The 17,780-nt window shown below is 41.2% G+C and overlaps 1 protein-coding gene across 3 annotated transcripts in view; it reads right to left on the bottom strand.

Moving 5' to 3' along the window:
• Positions 1 to 2,207: 2,207 nt before the first annotated feature.
• SLC22A1 (solute carrier family 22 member 1) overlaps positions 2,208 to 17,780 on the bottom strand; it is a 32,249-nt gene continuing 16,676 nt past the window's right edge. The window contains exons 8-13 of one of the 3 annotated variants that reach the window (XR_008380160.1): positions 15,781 to 15,889; positions 4,758 to 4,870; positions 3,665 to 3,764; positions 2,691 to 2,760; positions 2,452 to 2,523; positions 2,208 to 2,351 (exon numbers count right to left, since the gene is read on the bottom strand). Coding sequence is in view for 2 of the 3 variants with exons in the window: in XM_053591430.1 (XP_053447405.1) it covers positions 2,694 to 2,760; positions 3,665 to 3,764; positions 4,758 to 4,870; positions 15,781 to 15,889 (389 nt within the window). In the remaining variant the exon portion in view is untranslated. Of the gene's footprint in view, positions 2,761 to 3,664; positions 3,765 to 4,757; positions 4,871 to 15,780; positions 15,890 to 17,780 lie in introns of all 3 variants that reach the window. The other 2 variants (XM_053591430.1, XM_053591429.1) reach the window with 2 other exon arrangements.

Here is a 17,780-nt window from a genome sequence, read left to right as displayed (position 1 = left end):
TTGCAACTATTTTTGCTAACTTCGCACTGACATCAGAAACCAAAACACGGATCAACCAACGGAAGACGAAGGTAAGTTTATCAGAATAGTAGGTAAGTTTCTATCAGAATATCTAGGCTCTCTGCTTAGCACATACATGTAAGGAAATGAGATGGTCAAGGAAGCTAGTATAATTCTTTCAGAACTTTTCCTTCTTGGGAGCAAGGTAGAAATTCCTTGCCTTGATATAAATACGAGGAGTGGAAAGTGTGACTCTTTCTCCTCACCACCCCCTCCAGAAAAGAATTGTTAACCAGAAGGTTGGAACTTCCTGTCACACTGATGCTTTCCCTTCTGAGTTTCTTTCCCAGGAATGGTGGAATCCCCTTGTGGCCATGAAATAACTGCGGAGCCTTACACCACCTGTGTGTCCCGAGAAGACAAGCAACAGGCCCCCATAGGTTGTGCCCAAGGACACACTGAACTTGCACACAGGCTGAGTGACAGTCTTAACCCCTAGCTCACTGGAATGCTAAAATCCCTCCCTGGGAGACTTAATCACTATTTTTTGTTCATGGGATATAATGTTCCTGCATGATTCTGCACTGCGCTGGGGTGCCCTGCATGCACCCCAAACACCTGTAATAAGGTTCACCCCTGTCAGTCCCCTCAAGCATTATTCATTTCACCTCCAGAAAGCCCCTGACCTAGGGAGGCAGATCGAGGCAGTCCTGCTGCTCCTCCCACAGACGCATCTCCTGCAGCAAACCCTTGTCTCAATAATGGGTCTCATGCGCAGCGAGCCACAAGAACCCCATCCCCTGTGGGTTCGCCACAGTCACCTTCATGACACAGCAGGAGACAGTAAAATACACTTACTGTCCAGTGGGCTCTGTGAGAACTGGTTCTCTGGAATAAGCCTCCCTCCTTTGGGAGAGCACCAGCAGACACCCCTGGGAGCAAGTGCTCCTCAGACCCACTCCCTGGCTGTTCCTACAAACCATACTGGGACCCACACCACGGTGTGTTCTGAGCTGCCACGGAGCTGGGCCGCATCCTGCGAGGAAGCACAGCCTCCCAACAAGAATCAAAACCATGAGTGAGAAAGGGTACATCCTGCGAAGAGCTCTAGCCTCTTCCCATATCCACAGGGCAGCGAGAATCTGGGGCAGTCGCCGCTGTTTTTAATGATGTTCCTTCTTTGTTTAAAGCCTTCCTCAGAAGGATTCTAAGAAGACATTTTTCAAACACATTTCAAAAGTATGACTCAATGACTCAAAGCTTACACTTTTCATATTTCTTACCAGTAAAGAACATATCATTATAGTCAGAAAGTGTAGGTACAGGGTAAGGGCTTTGCTTCAAAGAAGCTGGAATGAAGTGCTAGCTCCAGTCTGCTCGACCGCAAGTTAGGAAGACAAGGCCTCTCTGTCCCACACCCTCGTTTTTTGACCAAAAGCAAAGACAGGTTTCTCAAAGTGCTGCTCAGTATAAGATTCCATGACCTCAAGTCTCTGTGGCCTGTGGCCATTGCTGACCTTAGCTAGATCAGGCCAGAAGTGTTGAGATAATGACCACGTGTGCTTCATCATGCCTCCAATTCGCATGAGAGACTTTTTTCCCCCTAGATGTACTTTGAAGACTGGATATGATGTTATCTTGTGGTTTGTTTCACAAGTAAAGAAATTTTAAAATAATTTTTTGTGTGTTGTTCAGTAACAAAATCACTGCATAGGGTTCAAGAAGCACATAGCTGATCGTAAAATGAACTCTTTCTGATGTGTTTACTGTGATATCTCACAGCTGGCACATGCGTTCACCTTCTAGGACCAACAAGTATCAAAACCATGACTGAGAAAGGGAACAATATTCCTGGAACACAGGTGGCAGAAACTTCTTCCCTAAAATGACCATAGTGCTCTGGTCTTTGAAAGACGATCATGTCTTATTCCACCACGTGTGTGTAAATGTGACCAGGACACAGTTTGCTGGCAGAGCCACCATTTTAGAGCTTGGTCCCAGTAGCCCCCTCAAGTACTAAAATCATCAGATACTCAAGCCCCTTATATAAAATGGTGTAGTATTTGCATATTACCATAGCTACTCACATCATCCACATACCTTAAATCACACTAGATTATTTATGACACCTGATATAATGTAAACATTATGTAAATAGCTGTTGTGTTGTTTGGGGAATAATGACAAGGAACAAAACCCGGACATGGTCAGTGCAGGTGTAATCATCCTTTTTATTCTGAACATTTTCCGTCTGTGGTTGGTTGAATCAACAACTGTGGGACCCACAGACGTGGAGGGCAGCTACTGTCCAAGCCATCCACAGGCCAACGTGCTTTTGCCAATGCAGACACCTTCAAATGCAAAGGCATTCTCTTTCAGGGAGTAAAGGAAACAATACTTTTTCTTGAAAACCAGTAGTGATTCTTCAAAATACATTAGATAATTAAGTACCTGATCCCAAGAGTACAAACCACTCTCACTAGAGTGGACGAACAGATGAAGGATCGCCAGGGCTTTGGAGGACTTAAAAGTAAGAAACTGAATTAAGACAAAGCCCATTTAAACAATTCTTCAGGGTTGTTGTTGGTAGGCAAGTCAGAGGCTGGAAACAGAGGAGTAAGGGCTTCTAAGGGTCTCTGCAGAGGGTCACTCCGTTTCCATCCTCTGACACTCTGTCCCCAGCAAAGTACCTCTCATTTGCCCGGATGCTCTGACGTTTGAATCTCAAGGTAAATCGTGTTTTCTTTGGGCTTTGCTTTCCTGTAGCAACCAAAATCAAAAGTCGAAGTTAAAATAAGTAAATAAGGAACCAATATGTTGATAAACTGTTACAAAATCTTATGCAGGACTAAGTCTCAAAACAAAAAGAAAGCAAGGTTAGCAGGACTAAAGAAGAAAAGGGGCTTGCACGCTACAGCCTGGGCCCAGATTGGGCTTACAACTTATTTGTGTACAGCCCACGAGCCTAAGAATGCTTTTCTATATTTTGAAATAGCTGAAAAAAATCAAAATGAAAAATGTTAGGACACTTTAAAAAGTTAGATGAAATTCAAATTTCAGTGTTTACAAATGAAATTTTACTGGACTCCAGACACACCCCTTTCTTTATGTACTGTCTGCTGCTTCTCTGAGTCAGGGGCAGGACTGAGCCGTGGCCTCAGGGCCTGGGATGTTCCCGTCCGGGCCTGCACAGGACACATCTGCAAGCCCTGGGGTACGGCACGGTTCTGCTGCTACCTGACAAAGCCGCCTTCTGGTCAGCAATCTGCTTGGAGTCTGGTGACTTGAGGGCACCTGTCATTATTCCCTTCACCTGTAGAAGGGTTATGATAACCACAGTAGCTGCCACACAATGTTTTGGGAAGAGTGGGCGAGAATACCTACACACGGTGAAGACTCTACGAAGCTAGGGTATGACTGCACCCATTCCCTGACTTTCCCTGACGTCTCCTGCTGAAAGTCTCTCCGGCAGCAAACTGTGCTGCTGTTTATAGAATTAGTATAGTGGAGAAGACTGCCTAGGAGATAGGTAATTATTGTAAAGTGCAAAGAGGATTGTCGAGAACAGAGGATGAATGAGGGTGTAGGGCTTGGAGCCAGAGCACTGTGCCTCCCCCAGCAGGGCAGTAAGAGCGAGGATGACAGGGGAGTGATGAGGCCTCACCTCTGGAGGTTCTCAGCATCCTTGATGGTCTCTGGCAAAGCGACCCCCTTGGTCTCTGGAAGAAGCAGCGTCATTCCCCCGGCAGCCAAGCCTAATACCCCTTCAGAGGAAACGGATTGCAAATGGAGCCATTAGAACACAGCCAACATAGCCAATATCATCTACAGAAGTGATTACTGCTAGACAACACAGGTGGGAAAGACACTATTTAAAAAAATAGTTCTCAGGAACATTTAGAAAAGAAAATTAAAACAATAGAATAACTGAGGAAATGCCAGAGTAAGAAAAGGCCTTCATGTTACTTCTATAGATGTGAGTGATGTGTAAGTAGTGGGGGACTTGCTGATGCAGGCACAGATACATAGGATAACGTACAGAGGCAGTCAACACGCGCACGTGACCAGTGCGAGCCCCTTTTGTTACTCTCTCTATTTCCCTTTTTCTCACCACCCTTTCTCTCTCCTCCTCTTATCTCCCCCTTTCATTCACCTGTGCCCAGAAATGGCAGGTCTCTGCACATGACCAGCCATTTTTGTCTTCCACCAAGTGTGGAGGGAAGGTCTTGGAGGTCCCCTGGCCTGAGTCTGGGGAGAGAGTCCCCTCTTCCTTTTCTAGTCCATCTCCATCAATAACCAAGCAAATACAGAACATTGCTTCACATTTGTCTCATTGTGTCTGTTCTCAGTTGTTAAGATCCAGATGCAGAAGAACGGTGAAAATTTAGTACCTTCAAGATCCCGGCAATTATATGTTAAATGTGTAAGAATTGGTGATCAAATTTATAAGAAAGCAGGAGATTAAATCAAAAGGTCTCTCAAATTCTGTTCTTAGGATGAATTGTTGGATTCCAGAGGTATAGGATGTAAATTTCTGACCCACTTCCTAGGAATGGCATTTTATCTTTCCCATAAAGCAAGACAGAATGAGCCAGGAAACAAGTGAAGAGCACACACCATCCTTGCCTTCTGTAAACTTGCTGTGGGCACCATTCCTTTCACTCAGCAAACAGCTACTGAGTACTCATGCTGTGCCACCCACTGAGCTCACTGCCAGGCAGGAAAGGAGAAATAAAAAACGATCCACAAAGTCTTACCAAACAAAGTAAGGGGCAAGGCCTGCCACACCACCATCAGCCTAAAGACTAGGAAGGGGGTTATGATCCCACCCACGTCACACAGGGAGGAACACACCATCACTCCGAGATTCCTGATAAAATACAGAGACAAAAATGATTACATGTCTGTGATTCACTTTTCCAGATGTTAACCTGATCCTAGGGCAGACACAATGCCCCAAACCACAGCTAGCTGTTGGGTGTCCAGGGCTTAGGAACCCAGAGGGCCATTGGGGCTAGAGTGAAAGTTGGCCTGAGCCACCCATTGCCCTTGCAACTGAAAAAGAGAGCCTTCCACTTTACATATCCAAAATTTGAGCTCTCAGTATGTAATTTTGGAAAAAATGCCACAAGTCAGAGGAAGATAACAATAACCTGTGTGACCTGCTCTACATCTCACTCTTACCTCACTCCTGTCCCAGGGCCATGACCTGTTATCACCTGTGAGGAAAGCACAATGTCTAGGGGTGACTGGCTCTAGTAGGATCAGGGCTCATCCCAGCCCTAGGAGCCTGGGAGTACAGTCAAGCCAGGAGGGATCTTTTAACTAATCTGTACCAGAGACTGACTGACTAAGTCATCACCTTGATGGCCAGGAAATGAACCTTAGGGGCGATATGTGGGAAGAAAGGAAAGGAAGGGGGACTAATTATAATGAAGGACCCACTGAAGCTCTTGGTTAAGCTAGTGTGTCAATGAATGTGGTTCCTTGTTCATGTGATCCAGAGAAAAGATGCTTTGTGCAGGGTAATAGTCCTTAAGCATAGCTTCCCAAGGAGGGTGGGGAGTGGATTCTAGCTTCTAGCACTGACATCTTTAGGGGGGTGGGGGATTTACAGTGTTGATAAAGACAGTCTGGTGCTAAATTGGGAATTGTTGAAGAAGACAAGGCTGATTATTGAAATTCTAACTTTAAGTTTCTTTCCTGTGAAAGCTTTGGTCTCTGCTGAGAGGAGAATGTTCCTGGGAGGATGAGATTTAAACTCTGATCAGTCACTCTTTCCACTGATAAATTGCTCAGAGCAGATGTTAAGAGCTGGAAGGGAAAGAACTTCACTAAGGGACCAGATATTCATGAAGAGATCAGGAAGTGTTAATAGGAGGCATTAAGGAATGGAGGACAAAGACAGCTAGAAGGGAAACATGTAGAGAAACCATCTACAGAAAATGACCCTCTTCATCCCTAGGAATATTCTTTACTCTGAAATCTATTCTGTCTGATAAGAGTATAGCCTCTTTAACTTTCTTTTGATTCATGTTAGTATGGAATATCCTTTTCCTTTCTTTTACTTTTAAACTATCTTTCCCCTTGTATTTAAAGTGAGTTACTTGTAGAGAGCATATAGTTGGGTCTTACCTTTTTTGTCCAATCTGACAATCTCTGCCTTTTTGACTGGGGTATTTAGACCATTTATATTTCTTATTGTTGCTGATATGATTGGGTTTAAATATATCATCTTGCTATTTATTTTCTTCTTGGTCCCTTTGTCTTTTGTTACCCTTTTCCTCTTTTTCTGCCTCCTTATAAATTGAGTGTTATAAGTGATTCCATTTTATCTGCTTTGTTGATTTAATACCTATAACTATTATGTTTTTTAACTTTTGCTTTAGGTTTAAAGCACACACCTTTAACTCATCACAGTCTACCTTCAAATGATATTACAACATTCATGGATTGTATGTGAACCTTACAATAGTTCACAACATTTCTTCCCTCCCAGCCTTTGTATAACACATTATTTTTGCTTTGTTTGGCATGCTACAGCCCACAGGTCAAATCCAGCATTGTTATGGACTTTAAATTAAGAATGGTTTTTACATGTTTAAAGGTTTTCTTATAAATAAAGAAGAATATGCAACAGAGACCATATGTGACCCATGAAATTAAACATTTGCTATCTGGCTCATAACAGAAAAAGTTTGCTTAACTTTGCTTAAAACAGTTAATTGTCTTTTAAAGTAAATAAACAGAAAAAATAACTATTTCTATTTGCCCAATGTAGTTACCATTTTTAGTGTTCTTCATATTTTTAAGAGTATAGACACATATTTTCATCTAATAGTTTTCCTTCTTTCTAAATGACTTTAAAGACTGATACTGCCTGGAATGTAGATCTGCTGGTAATAAATTCAGGTTTTATATGTTTGAAAAAGTCTTCATTTTCTATCTGTTTTTGAAAGATATTTTTGTGGGGTCAAGAATTCTAAGTTGGTAGGTTTTTGTTTTTTTCTTTCAGTACCTACAAAAAGTTGTTCCACCATCTTCTTGTTTGCATTGTTTCTAATGAAAAATTTGCTGTCATTTCTTGTCTTTCCTCCTGTTGGTGATAGGTCTTTTTTGTCAGAATGCTTAATGGTTTTATAATGTGCCTTTTTTTATGATTTTTATATTTGGAAACTATTGAGATTCTTCAATCTGTGCACATGTTTTTTTTATCAAATTTGCAGAAATTTTGGCCATTATTTCTTCAAATATTTTTTCTGTCTCCTTGTTAATGTCTGTTCTCCTTTACAGACTCCAATTACATGTACTGGGATTATCTCACAGCTCATTGATTCTCTCTGTGTTTTATTCTTGATAGTTTCTATAGCTGTATTCAAGTTTACTAATCTCTTTTATAATGTTGAATCTGCTGTTAACTCACGTGGTACAGTTTTCATCTCAAACGTTGTATCTTCACCTCTAGCAGCTTAATATATTTCCATGTCTTTATTTAACATGTTTGTTTGATCTTTCTTCTAGGTTCTTGAACATACAGAATATACCTATAATAACTGTTCTAATGTTTCTTGCACACTTATTCTGTGTCACTTCTGGGTCAGTTGAATTGATTCATTTCTCTTGAGATAGGTTCTCTTTTCCTGCTTCTTCATATTCCTGGTAATTTTTGATTGCAAGCCAGCCATTGTAAATTTTATCTTATATAGTGCTGGATTTCGTATTTCTAAAAATAATCTTGAGCTTTATTTCAAAAACATGGTTAAATGAGGAACAATAAATCAGAAAATATCTTAAAGGTCTTACTCTTAAGGTTCTACTGTTACAACCATTTGTGTATTTTTCTTACTCCCTACAATAAATGCTTATAAAATTACTAAATTTATATTTCTTTCCCAACCCCTTCCTCAATGACCTCATTTTAATTGGCTATATCATCTCTTAGACAATATTAAAACAAGAATAGAATTTGAATGTTATTGAATGTCTTTTGATATCTATGAAGATAATAGTATGATTTTTCTCTTCTGATTTATTAGCATGAATTACACTATTGAATTTTCTAATATTGAGCCATCTTTATACTCCTGGAGAACTCATCTTAGACATGGTATATTATTATTTTAATGTGCTCCACTGATTGATATTATTTAGAATTTAAAAATTAATATTCTTAGATAATATTTGTCTACGGTTTCCTTATTTCCTTTGTCTTTGTTGTTATTTGGTACTGATACTATGCTAACTTTATTTTAAAATTTTGGAAAATATCCTCCTTTGCCTATGATTTAGAGCAGTTTGACTACCATTGGCATTTTCTTTTTATTAAATGTTCTGTAAAATTCCCCTTTGAAACCATGATAGATTTCCTTTTTTTTTTTTTGAGACATAGTCTTACTGTGTTGCCCTCTGTAGAGTGCCAGCCATGGCATCAGAGCTCACAGCAACCTCCAATTCTTGGGCTTAAGCCATTCTTTTGCCTCAGCCTCCTGAGAAGCTGGGACTATAGGCACCTGCCACGACGCCTGGCTATTTTTTGTTGCAGTTGCCACTGCTGTTTTAGCTGGCTGGGGCTGGGTTTAAACCCACCGCCCTTGGTATATGGGGCTGGGGCCCTACCCACTGAGCCACAGGTGCAGCACAGATTTCTTTTATTATTATTATTATTATTTAAGGATTTCTTTGTTTTATTCCTTACATTTTTTTCCATAAATTCAATTTAAATAAGATTTTGACTCATATTTTTTGTTTGCATTTGACTAGTATACTTTTGTGCCTTCTTCATTTTTTTAATCTCTCTGAGGAAAAGTTGTACTTCAAATATGCAGCATATTCTGGGTTTTGCTTTGTAATCAAGTTAGGGAACTGTCTTCTTCTTTTCCACCAGAGGAGCTAAGAAATGTCAGAAATATTTGGTCTTAGTTCTATCCTTAGTTTTTATGTCTTGCTTTTTATTGTTTCTGGTTTCTTTTCTTTTGCAATGTGTTAGTTAGGTATATTTTTTCCTGATAATTTGGAAAGGTTATATTTTTATTCAAATGATTACCTTTATAACTTCATGTAATACAATTAATATATATTTTTTTTTTTTGTGGTTTTTGGCTGGGGCTGGGTTTGAACCTGCCACCTCCGGCATATGGGACTGGGGCCCCACTCCTTGAGCCACAGGCGCCACCCACAATTAATATTTTATTCCTTTAGATATTAATTTCCTGTGATGAAATAATTATAAAATTAGCATATTTCTACTTCCTCCTCAAACCAATTCTTCCATGCCCTGCTTAATATCATTATTTTTAGTGTTTGCCTCTATATCTTCAAATATACCTATAATATTACTTAAATTGTCAGTTTCTGATGGCATACTTATTTGAGGAAATCAGTATATTACACCATCTCCAGCATTCCCTCTTCCTTCTATTTTCAATCTTGGTTAGTTATAACATTTCTTTATTGTCAGATTTATGAAACTTACATTCTGTTTTATAGTCAAAAGAGCATTTCTTTTAGTCTAAAATTCAATGATTATCATCAATAATTTTGACATATTATTCCATTCACTGTATTAACTATGTTAACTGAGTATTTTTCTAGGTTATTTTAGGACAACTATTTTGGGAAAGGTTCATAGGAAACAGCCTTTGCAATATTTTTAAATAATTAACAATTGCTTTTCTATAGGAATAAGAGTTTGGCTCAATAGAATTCACTGTGTTGCGCTTTATTTTCTTGAGGTCATTGCAGGCATTGTTTTACTGTCTTCACTGAATGATACTAATTTGATTTTCTCTGTATATGAATGACTGTAACTTTCAGCCTGATTGCCTGATTAGTCTTTTCATATCTTTGAAGTTTAGTAACTTAGTGAAAACATGTCAATTTTGTTCACTGGGTAACATTTTCCTGTTACACATGTCCTTTTAATTTATAGATTCAAGCAATCTTTTATTTTCAGATGTTTTCTTTAAGTTTTCAATTCTCTTCTTTGGGATATATATTGTATATTGGTGAACATATATACATATACATATATATATACACACACACACCATGCCAAAAAAATTTATATACATTTTAAGAAAGAAAAAACTATTACTATTGTAATACTCAATATATACCAATAATGTTTGTTATTGTATATATTGTATCTTACATCTCTTTTAATTGTAGAAGTCAAACACGATGACTATTACAATTTTAATACAATTTTTCCTTTCTTAAAATGTGTATACATTTTTTTGCACCCTCTGTGTATATTCTCTTATAAACCCTTTCCTTGTTTTCTTTTTGCTTTGCAGCTCTTAGCCTGGTCTGGGTGTTCCCTCACTATACTCTCCTCTGTACTGCTTTCAAATTGGTTTTCATTTCTTAAATGCAAGAATTTTTATTTCTCAAGTTAAGTTTTCTTTTTTGTTTCCTTCCTGAGCCAATTTCAACTTCTATTTTCTTGCCACATAATCCCCCAGGAACTTACGTCTCTGCTCCAGACTCTTATTTTATAGAGATGACGTATTATTAATATTTTTCATTCTTCGGTGGTTTGTTTGGTTACAAGGCTCATCTGCTCTGGGACGACATTTGCCTTTTGCTTTTCCTGCTCTTTCCTCCTTTTTTGTTTTTATGGTTCTACAGCTCCTGAGTGAGGTGTTGTTTGTTTGTAATTCATCTTTTAATACTGTGATTTCTTCCTATATCAACCATTTTCAGAAGGGTTTGTGAAGAAGGGGCCAGACCATGTTCTGGGCTTATAGAAATTCTCTTTGTGACCAAGGTTGTACACGGTTAGGTGCTTTAAGCTTCCTCATTCAGGATGTACCAGGGGCTGATAGGTGTGGAACTGCTCTCCGCCCCCACTCTCAGTGGCGGCTGTCTGGACAGGGGCTGACAGTGTGGAACTGCTCTCCTCCCGACTCTCAGTGGCGGCTGTCTGGACCTCCCTTCCTGTTTTCTCTTACAGCCTGGGCTGTCCACTTCACCTCCAGCCACGTGATGTCAGGGGAGGGAACTTACACCTCTAGCCCACACACCCATTCTGTTCCTCCAAATAGGAGATAGTTGACTGCCCCCTTCAAGGTGTGCTCTCTACTTAGGAAAACTACTGGCCTGGTCTACAACTTGCTGTCAGAGGTGCCTTTTCTGGAATCTTCTCAGGCCCCTGTAGACCTCATGGCATTAGGCAGCCCTTCTTCTTGTATGTTGTCTTTGCGGGTTAACCTAGTTTTAAAAATGGCATTTGCATTTTTTTCTCATTCTCCTACTAGCTAGAGAAGCAAGAAAAGACACCATTATTTTTTACTCTTTTAAGAAAATAAATATTAAAAAGGAAGAAATATCAATAAACACAAAGAAGCTGGGAGAAGTAGGTAACTTGGTCCCAGATTTAAAATGCAGGTTTTTGTAACACAGCAGAACCTCTGTAACAAAACGGTCAACATGCAAAGGTGACAAACATAAGTAACTTCCATTGAGTACATGTGCTGCATTCCAGTATGAAAATTAGGTCAACTTAGGGAGGTGGTCAGTGTAGGGAGGTGGTCAACAATGGAGGTTTACTGTACTTTACTCATTCAGCGATTGATCAGTACAGTTAGAGAGCAGTTTCATAAGATGCAGAGAAGAATAACGTGGTCCCTGTTTTCAAGAAGCTCATCATGCAGAAATTTGTAGAAAAATGTGTTATAGTTGGCTAAATAATAATATCAATAATAGTTTTCCTGGTTCAAATAAAAATAAATAAAATTCATTTACCATTAAAAAAAGACACTCAAATATAGTGAGGAGATAAAAAAGAAATCATTTTTAAACCAGGCAGCAGGTATTGACACCTAGTGAATGCTCTTACAGCACAAGCTGCTCATGTCAGAGGAGGCTAGTTATCCAACACTGAAGCTTCCCATGAACCTTCCCAAGGCCAAAAGGGTTGAAATAGAAATCGTTTGAATTTGGAGTGATTAAAAAGTAACAAAATATAGCTGGGTGTTGTGGTGGGCGCCTGTAGTCCCAGCTACTCGGGAGGCTGAGATAAGAGAATCACCTAAGCCCTAGAGCTGGCGGTTGCTGTGAGCTGTGACGCCACGGCACTCTACCAAGGGTGATAAAGTGAGACTTTGTCTCTACAAAAAAAAAAGAGTAACAAAATAATAGAAATCGTCCCTTCTTGTGGATTAGGATTTAGTCAATCGATTAAAAACACTGGGACTTGCATGACTGCCTCACCTGAGCTCTCCCTGGATGTCCAGCTTCCCTCTCTGTCACGGGGAACCTTGTTTCGCCGGCACTGTATACAGTGAGTGGTGCAGGGCTCCTCGGAGTGGGTTACTTAGCCTTTCTCCATAGAGAGCCAGGCGCTCAGTACCATTGGCGGTTTACATTTTGAGTCAGTCTCTTGGGTCCAGTGGCCAAGACAATGGAATTATTTGGCCCAGCTGTTTTAGACTCCAGGCTCAGAACTGCCAAATATAGAGTTTTTGTTTTAATTTGCTTTCATCTCCTTGTACTCAGTCCAAGTAATTTTTTACAAATGAGAATCTAAGGCCATTAGGCAGAACTGGCAGGAAAGAGAAAATTGGGGTTATGCTCACATCTTCTGGCCTCCTGCAGGTGTGAGGTGTGATGAGAAAGGAAGAAGAAACAGTTTAAACGGAGGAAAAAACGAGTTTACGGTGATATGCCAAATTCTAACAAGGGCCAAGTTAAAATAATGGCTATTTTTAAAATTTAAATAAAGTGGTTACTTTTATAATTAAAATTATCTTCATTTAAAACTAAGTTTTGGGGTAGTGCCTGTAGCTCAAGCGGCTAAGGCACCAGCCACGTACGCCAGAGCTGGTGGGTTCAAATCCGGCCCAGGCCTGCCAAACAATAACTACAACCAAAAAATTGACGGGCGTTGTGGAAGGCACTTGTAATCCCAGCTACTTGGGTGGCTGAGGCAAGAGAATAGCTTAAGCCCAGGAGTTTGAGGTTGCTGTGAGCAGTGACATCAGGGCACTCTACCCAGGGTGATAGCTTGAGGCTCTGTCTCAAAAAAAAATAAATAAATAAAACTAAGTTTTGGCGGGTACCTGTAGTCCCAGTCACTTGGGAGGCTGAAGCAAGAGAATTGCTTAAGTCTAAGAGTTTGAGGTTGCTGTGAGCTGTGACACCACAGCACTTTACTGAAGGCAACATAGTGAGACTCTGTCATAAATAAATAAATAAATAAATAAAATACAGAAGGCAGTAAGTGCATGCAAAACACTCAACATTCTTAGTAATTATGAACGAGTGAAGTCCCGATAATACCACTGCCTCCCAGAACAACTTTTAGAAAGCTGATGATCCCAACCACCACTGAGGACGTGGAGCAACTGGAGCTCTCCCACCTGGCAGGTGCGGGAGCCGGAATACAGCAGCCACTTTGAAAACAGTTTGACTTTTCTCAAAAACACTCCCTTACCATGTGGCTCGGCAACCCTACTCTTAAGTTTCTACCCAACAGAAATGAAAACGTGTGTCCACTCAAAGACTTGTACCTGAACGTTATGACAGCTCTGTGATCACTCCAACCTGGAAAAATGTACCTCAACTGGTGTGTGGTCAAACCATGTTGGAAGCCACATTAATTTAGCTGTAATCAAATAAGGCCACATTCAAGAAACTTCAATTAGGTATACTTAAAAAGGTACATTGTTGGGCGGCACCCCCAGCCCCAGCCAAAAACTGCAAAAAAAAAAAAACAACCTGGGCCGAATCAGTAGTATCAGTCAATTTATCCAAAACAACTGTGTAATATGTATTTTCATTTTGAAGTACTGCATCAGTTGTTCCATTAAGTTGAAGGCTAATTCATGCTGCCCATCTGGTATGGTTCTCCTTGAAAAAAGCAGTTGTTTGTACCCCGAAACATTAACAGCGTCTAAGCATCCTCCAACTTTAACAATGCATTCTTTCACAATTTCTACACCACTTAACAGCTTTCCTTTTTCTCCAAGTATATAAGCTACTTTTTTGTTGTTGTTGTATATAAGCTACTTTATAAGTTGCGTCAGTGGCATTATTCCAAGTCTATTGCTGCTTGAAAGAATTGTCTTTCCTTCTGCTTTTCATCTTTTAATTTCTGTGATACAAGCTTTCGCCCCTCTGCAACTTGTATTATGTGTGGTCTTTATGAGCATAAAGATGTTGATGAGCATCGAATTTCTTTAATGTTGATATTGCAGAATCATAAAGCAAGCAAATCATCTTATCTTTAGCAGAAACAAGATAATATTGTTATTCCCAATCCTTGTTAAAATATCTATTTTCTTACTTCAGTGTTCTCTTGGTCATCATTGACATGATGGACAGTTAAGCAGACAGAGTTAAAAAACATTGTGCAACTATTCACAAATTCCGCTTCAAACATAAACACAGTGTACTGTTGTCAAAAGCCGGTAACTGACTGGTGTACTTTGCCCCATAAACTCTTGCCAACCAACCAGCCTCAGGCTGTAATGGGGCCCATGAGGTGGGGGAAGTTAGGACTAAATCATGAGCATAGCAACCATCACTTTAGCCCTTCACACTCACTAATGTTCTAATCATGCTGGTCAATCTGGGAGGATTATTTCATGGACAATTATTTTATTCTTTGATATTTTAAATATGTTCACTTTAAAAATTAAATAAAAAGATAAAAGATAAACAAAAATGTATTAATAAAAATGAAAGAATTTGTTTTGTGTAATTGAGATTCAGTCAAAAGGCTGCACTTGAGGGCCTTAAAGCCACAGGTTCCTCACCCCTGGGATAAACAAATTGTGGTCCATTCACACATTGAAATATAGTCCTCAGCAGTAGCAAAATATTGACAAGTGGGACAAGGTGGGTGACTCCCATTGTGCTCAGGGAAAGAAGCCAGACACAGAACACTACGCGACATTTTATTTCATTTACAAGCCACTCTGGGAAAGGTAAAACTATAGGGACAGAAATACGTACTTTCCAGAGGCTGTAGTCAGACAAAGGGTGGAGCATATGGGAAGTTGTTTGGGGTACAGAGTTTTGTTTCTGCACAGTGAAGAGCTCTGGAGATTGGCAGCACATGGTGTGAATGGCCTTAACTGCTGGAGTGCATGCTTCAAATATTATGTTGTAGTATGTATTTTACTATAATTTGTGTTTAAGTTCCTTAGTTTACAGAGCAGTAATGTGCTGTGATGCCAAAAACACAGGCCCTCGGGCCACAAACATGTTGTTCTGAATCCAGCTCTGTTGCTTTCTAGCGGTATGACCATTGAATTATCTCTCTGCCTTGCTACACCTCAGCTGCCCCGTATGCTAAGTGGGATAATTCACATAATGCTCAGGAACAAAGATAAGAGCTAAACCGATTCTCAGGTCTAGAAACACTGTGTGCCTCACTCCCACGTGTGCCGTGGAAGAAAATGAGGTTCCAGGTGTTGATGAAGCTTCTGGAGTTTGCGTGACGAGTTAGCTCTAAGGACAGGGTTAGAACTCAGGCCTCCAGCCTCCTACCTCTCCGCCCAGGGCTCCTTTCTCTGTGTTAGTGACCTCTTTTCCTGCACATGCCCTCTCGACTGAGCACAACCTGACTTCTCTGTCATTTCATATTTTCTGCTGTTTAGGGGTGGACCCGTCTTTGATGTCCAGCCCCTCTATCTGAGCATGAATTCCTAACTATCAATGCCATGTGGCTTGTAGACTGATCAGCCAACCCTCAGGGGTGTCTTGGGAGGAATGCTGATCCTCACAAAGCCTGGCCGGTACACAGCTCCCAGGAGAGCCCTTCCAAGTACTCACCTGATGAAGGTGGGGTACAGCTCCGCGTTCACTAGGCAGATCATTTGGACCACAATGGTGATTCCCATTCGGCCAATGCAGGCTACAATGACATTTAACCAGTGTAGGTCTGGAAGGGAGCATGGAGAGAGTGTGTCAGTGGGAGACCATGCCATGTGGGTAGGACCTGATTGCTAAGCTGCTAGTCCCAGAAGCTGCCTTAGCTGACCTTTTATCTTAGAATCAGTAAACTGAGAGACTCTGGACATATTTGAGAGGACTCCACCATGCAGAGGAAAGAACAAGATTTTTCATCTCAGCTTGGTTTCCTTAGTTGTAGAGTGGAAATAACTATACATGAGACTTAGAAATGATATATGTCCAATGTCCACTGGTACCATGGAATTTATTAACAAGTGGCTTTTTGATTATTATGTAGTAGTGTCCTTAGCACCCCTGACCCCAGAGAACTGGCCCTGTCTCCCCTCTGCACCCCTGGAGCCACTTGTTACAGCAGTCAGTGGTGTCCATTTAAAACTGAAGTCAGGTCAAGTCAGCCCCCTGCTCAGAGCAGTGATTTCCAAAGAATAAAGTCCATGCCTGGCTCTCTCCCAGCTAACTCCACACCCTGCCCACTCCCTGCCAGCTAATCCCAAGGATTCCAAGTTGTTCCTCCAGTGCTACAGTCTCCCCCACCCTGACGTCCTCACACCTGGAACACTGCCTGGATTTGTACACAGCTCATTCCTACTTCACTTAGGTCTCCTGAGGCCTCCCCTACCCACTGGAGAAAGAATTCACACCTGTCACTCCTGATCCTTCTCTTTTTTCTCTCTTTCTCTCTAGAATGTTAGCTCCGTGGGGCAGGATCTTTTTCTGCTTTGCCCACTGCTGAGATCTTAGAACCCAGAAGTATAAAAGGTCCTAGGGCACTCCCTGGGGAGTGCGAATGACTTTGTGTGACGGGATAGGACTGAGAGGCTAGTGGAGCTCCTGGGGGAGGGGACGATGCCTGAGTACTGCCCAGGTAAGGACTGAACAGGCTCAGACCTCCGTCACCCCCTTTATTGGTACTCACTGCTGTCACTTTTTTTTTTTTTTGCAGTTTCTGGCCGGGGCTGGGTCTGAACCCGCCACCTCCAGCATATGGGGCCAGCGCCCTACTCCTTTGAGCCACAGGCATCGCCCTACTGCTGTCCCCTTTTTAAAGTCTTCCCATTTGACACATCTTGCCCTAGATTCCAGAAATAGGGAGATGGGAGAGAAAACGAGAAAAATCTGTTTCTGATCCACTCTGCCCCCTTTCCTATCCTCTCGGTTCTTTCCCTACCTCTGTATTTCCAGCCTGTTCTGTACAGCCTCGGTCTTGAGAACACAGGTTCCCCGGGACATTTCCACCAGGCCCTGCTCGAGAGCCTGCCAGAGTGACTCACTGAACCACAAGGGCGGTCCCTGCACAGGCAATAAGAACTGAGATAGTAGCAAATCTGCCTTTGTATTTATTTAGCAACATTTCCAGAAACAATGAATGTGAAAGGAAATGTGTGTACCCAAATGAAAACTGAAGAGAGTTAACCTCTTTAAATTCAGCCTGGTTTATCTGGGTTTGTAAGAACCACAGACAAAAGTATACACCCACCAAAATGGCCACCATTGCCAAGAGAAGGGTCAGGGAAGACGTCGGGCAATCGAAACTCTCCCATGTTACTGGGGAGTGGGAAATGGCGCTGTCTGCTACAGCTGAACCTCTGCCTCCCTCTGACAGGCAAACGCGCTCACGGACGTGTACCCAAGAAAGGAAGGTGTCTACCGACCAAAGAGACAAGTGCGGGAATGGATCCAATTCCAAGGGGCGGCACATGCTGGAAACTGTGCAAGTGACAGTCAACAGTGGAATGGTTACAAAGTAGGATATTCACACCATGATGAATGTGGCATAATAATATTTTTTTTGGAGACAGAGCCTCAAGCTGTTGCCCTAGGTAGAGTGCCGTGGCATCACAGCTCACAGCAACCTCCAA

Source organism: Nycticebus coucang, chromosome 5 (genome assembly GCF_027406575.1).
Source record: "Nycticebus coucang isolate mNycCou1 chromosome 5, mNycCou1.pri, whole genome shotgun sequence".
NCBI classification, from domain to species: Eukaryota; Metazoa; Chordata; class Mammalia; order Primates; family Lorisidae; genus Nycticebus; species Nycticebus coucang.
The sequence above is the reverse complement of the archived record's forward strand: the minus strand, read 5'-3'. Positions and strand labels throughout refer to the sequence as shown.